At 44.2% G+C, this 837-nt stretch overlaps 1 protein-coding gene across 1 annotated transcript in view; it reads left to right on the forward strand.

The window, feature by feature from the left end:
• Positions 1-837, forward strand: part of SIM2 (SIM bHLH transcription factor 2) — a 147,047-nt gene that overhangs the window by 81,525 nt on the left and 64,685 nt on the right. Inside the window, exon 2 of the mRNA XM_025212052.1 lies at positions 14-132. Within this exon, the coding sequence (XP_025067837.1) occupies positions 14-132 (119 nt within the window). The remainder of the gene's footprint in view (positions 1-13; positions 133-837) is intronic.

The raw sequence follows: 837 nt of genomic DNA on the forward strand, positions 1-837 counted from the left end.
CGGGGGCCGCCAGGGGGACGGCGCTGCTTTGCCCGGCGCCCACAGACTCCTGCCCCCGCGCCGCACGGCCCCGCACACGCCGCGATTTGTGCGCGCGGGGATATAGATATATCCATATCCATCTCTATCTCGGTATGGATATCTATCTATCTATCTATCTATCTATCTATCTATCTATCGAGATAGAGAGATATCGATATTTATAGATCTATATATCTTTACATATATAGATGTATATAAATGTGTGTATGTATAGAGCTATATGTACACACACGCATGTGTGCATGTGTGTATATCTGTTTGTGTACACTGCTATATGTATGTGTTTAATATAAAGATATCTGTATATGCACGTGTGTAGATATGTATATATTATCTCTCTGTGTGTATATACACAGGTATGTGTGTATGTATAATTGTGTGTGTGTGTGTGTATGTGTGTGTATGTATATATATATATATATATAAAAATATGCGTGTGAGTGTATAATATAAATAAATATGTGTGTGAAACTATCAGTATATGTATACATAGATGTTAGGGGCTGGAAGGGACCTTACAGATCATCGGGTCCAGCCCCGCTGCACTTCGGCAGGAAAGATTGTATGTGTGTATTATAAATATGTGTGTGTATAATTAGGTAGATAAGTGTGTGTGGAGAGAGAGATGCGTGTGTAGATGATATTTGTACTACATGCATATACTGTGTGTGTATACAGATGTACGTACATCCAGACGCAGGTGTGTGCGGTGCACGCTATCCCCACGGGGTCGCAGGCCGGCTGTGTCCCGCGGAGCCGGGCAGGACTCGGGCGCCCCCGGGGCGGAGGCCGGGC

This window comes from Alligator sinensis, unplaced genomic scaffold, assembly GCF_000455745.1.
Source record: "Alligator sinensis unplaced genomic scaffold, ASM45574v1 scaffold69_1, whole genome shotgun sequence".
NCBI classification, from domain to species: domain Eukaryota; kingdom Metazoa; phylum Chordata; order Crocodylia; family Alligatoridae; genus Alligator; species Alligator sinensis.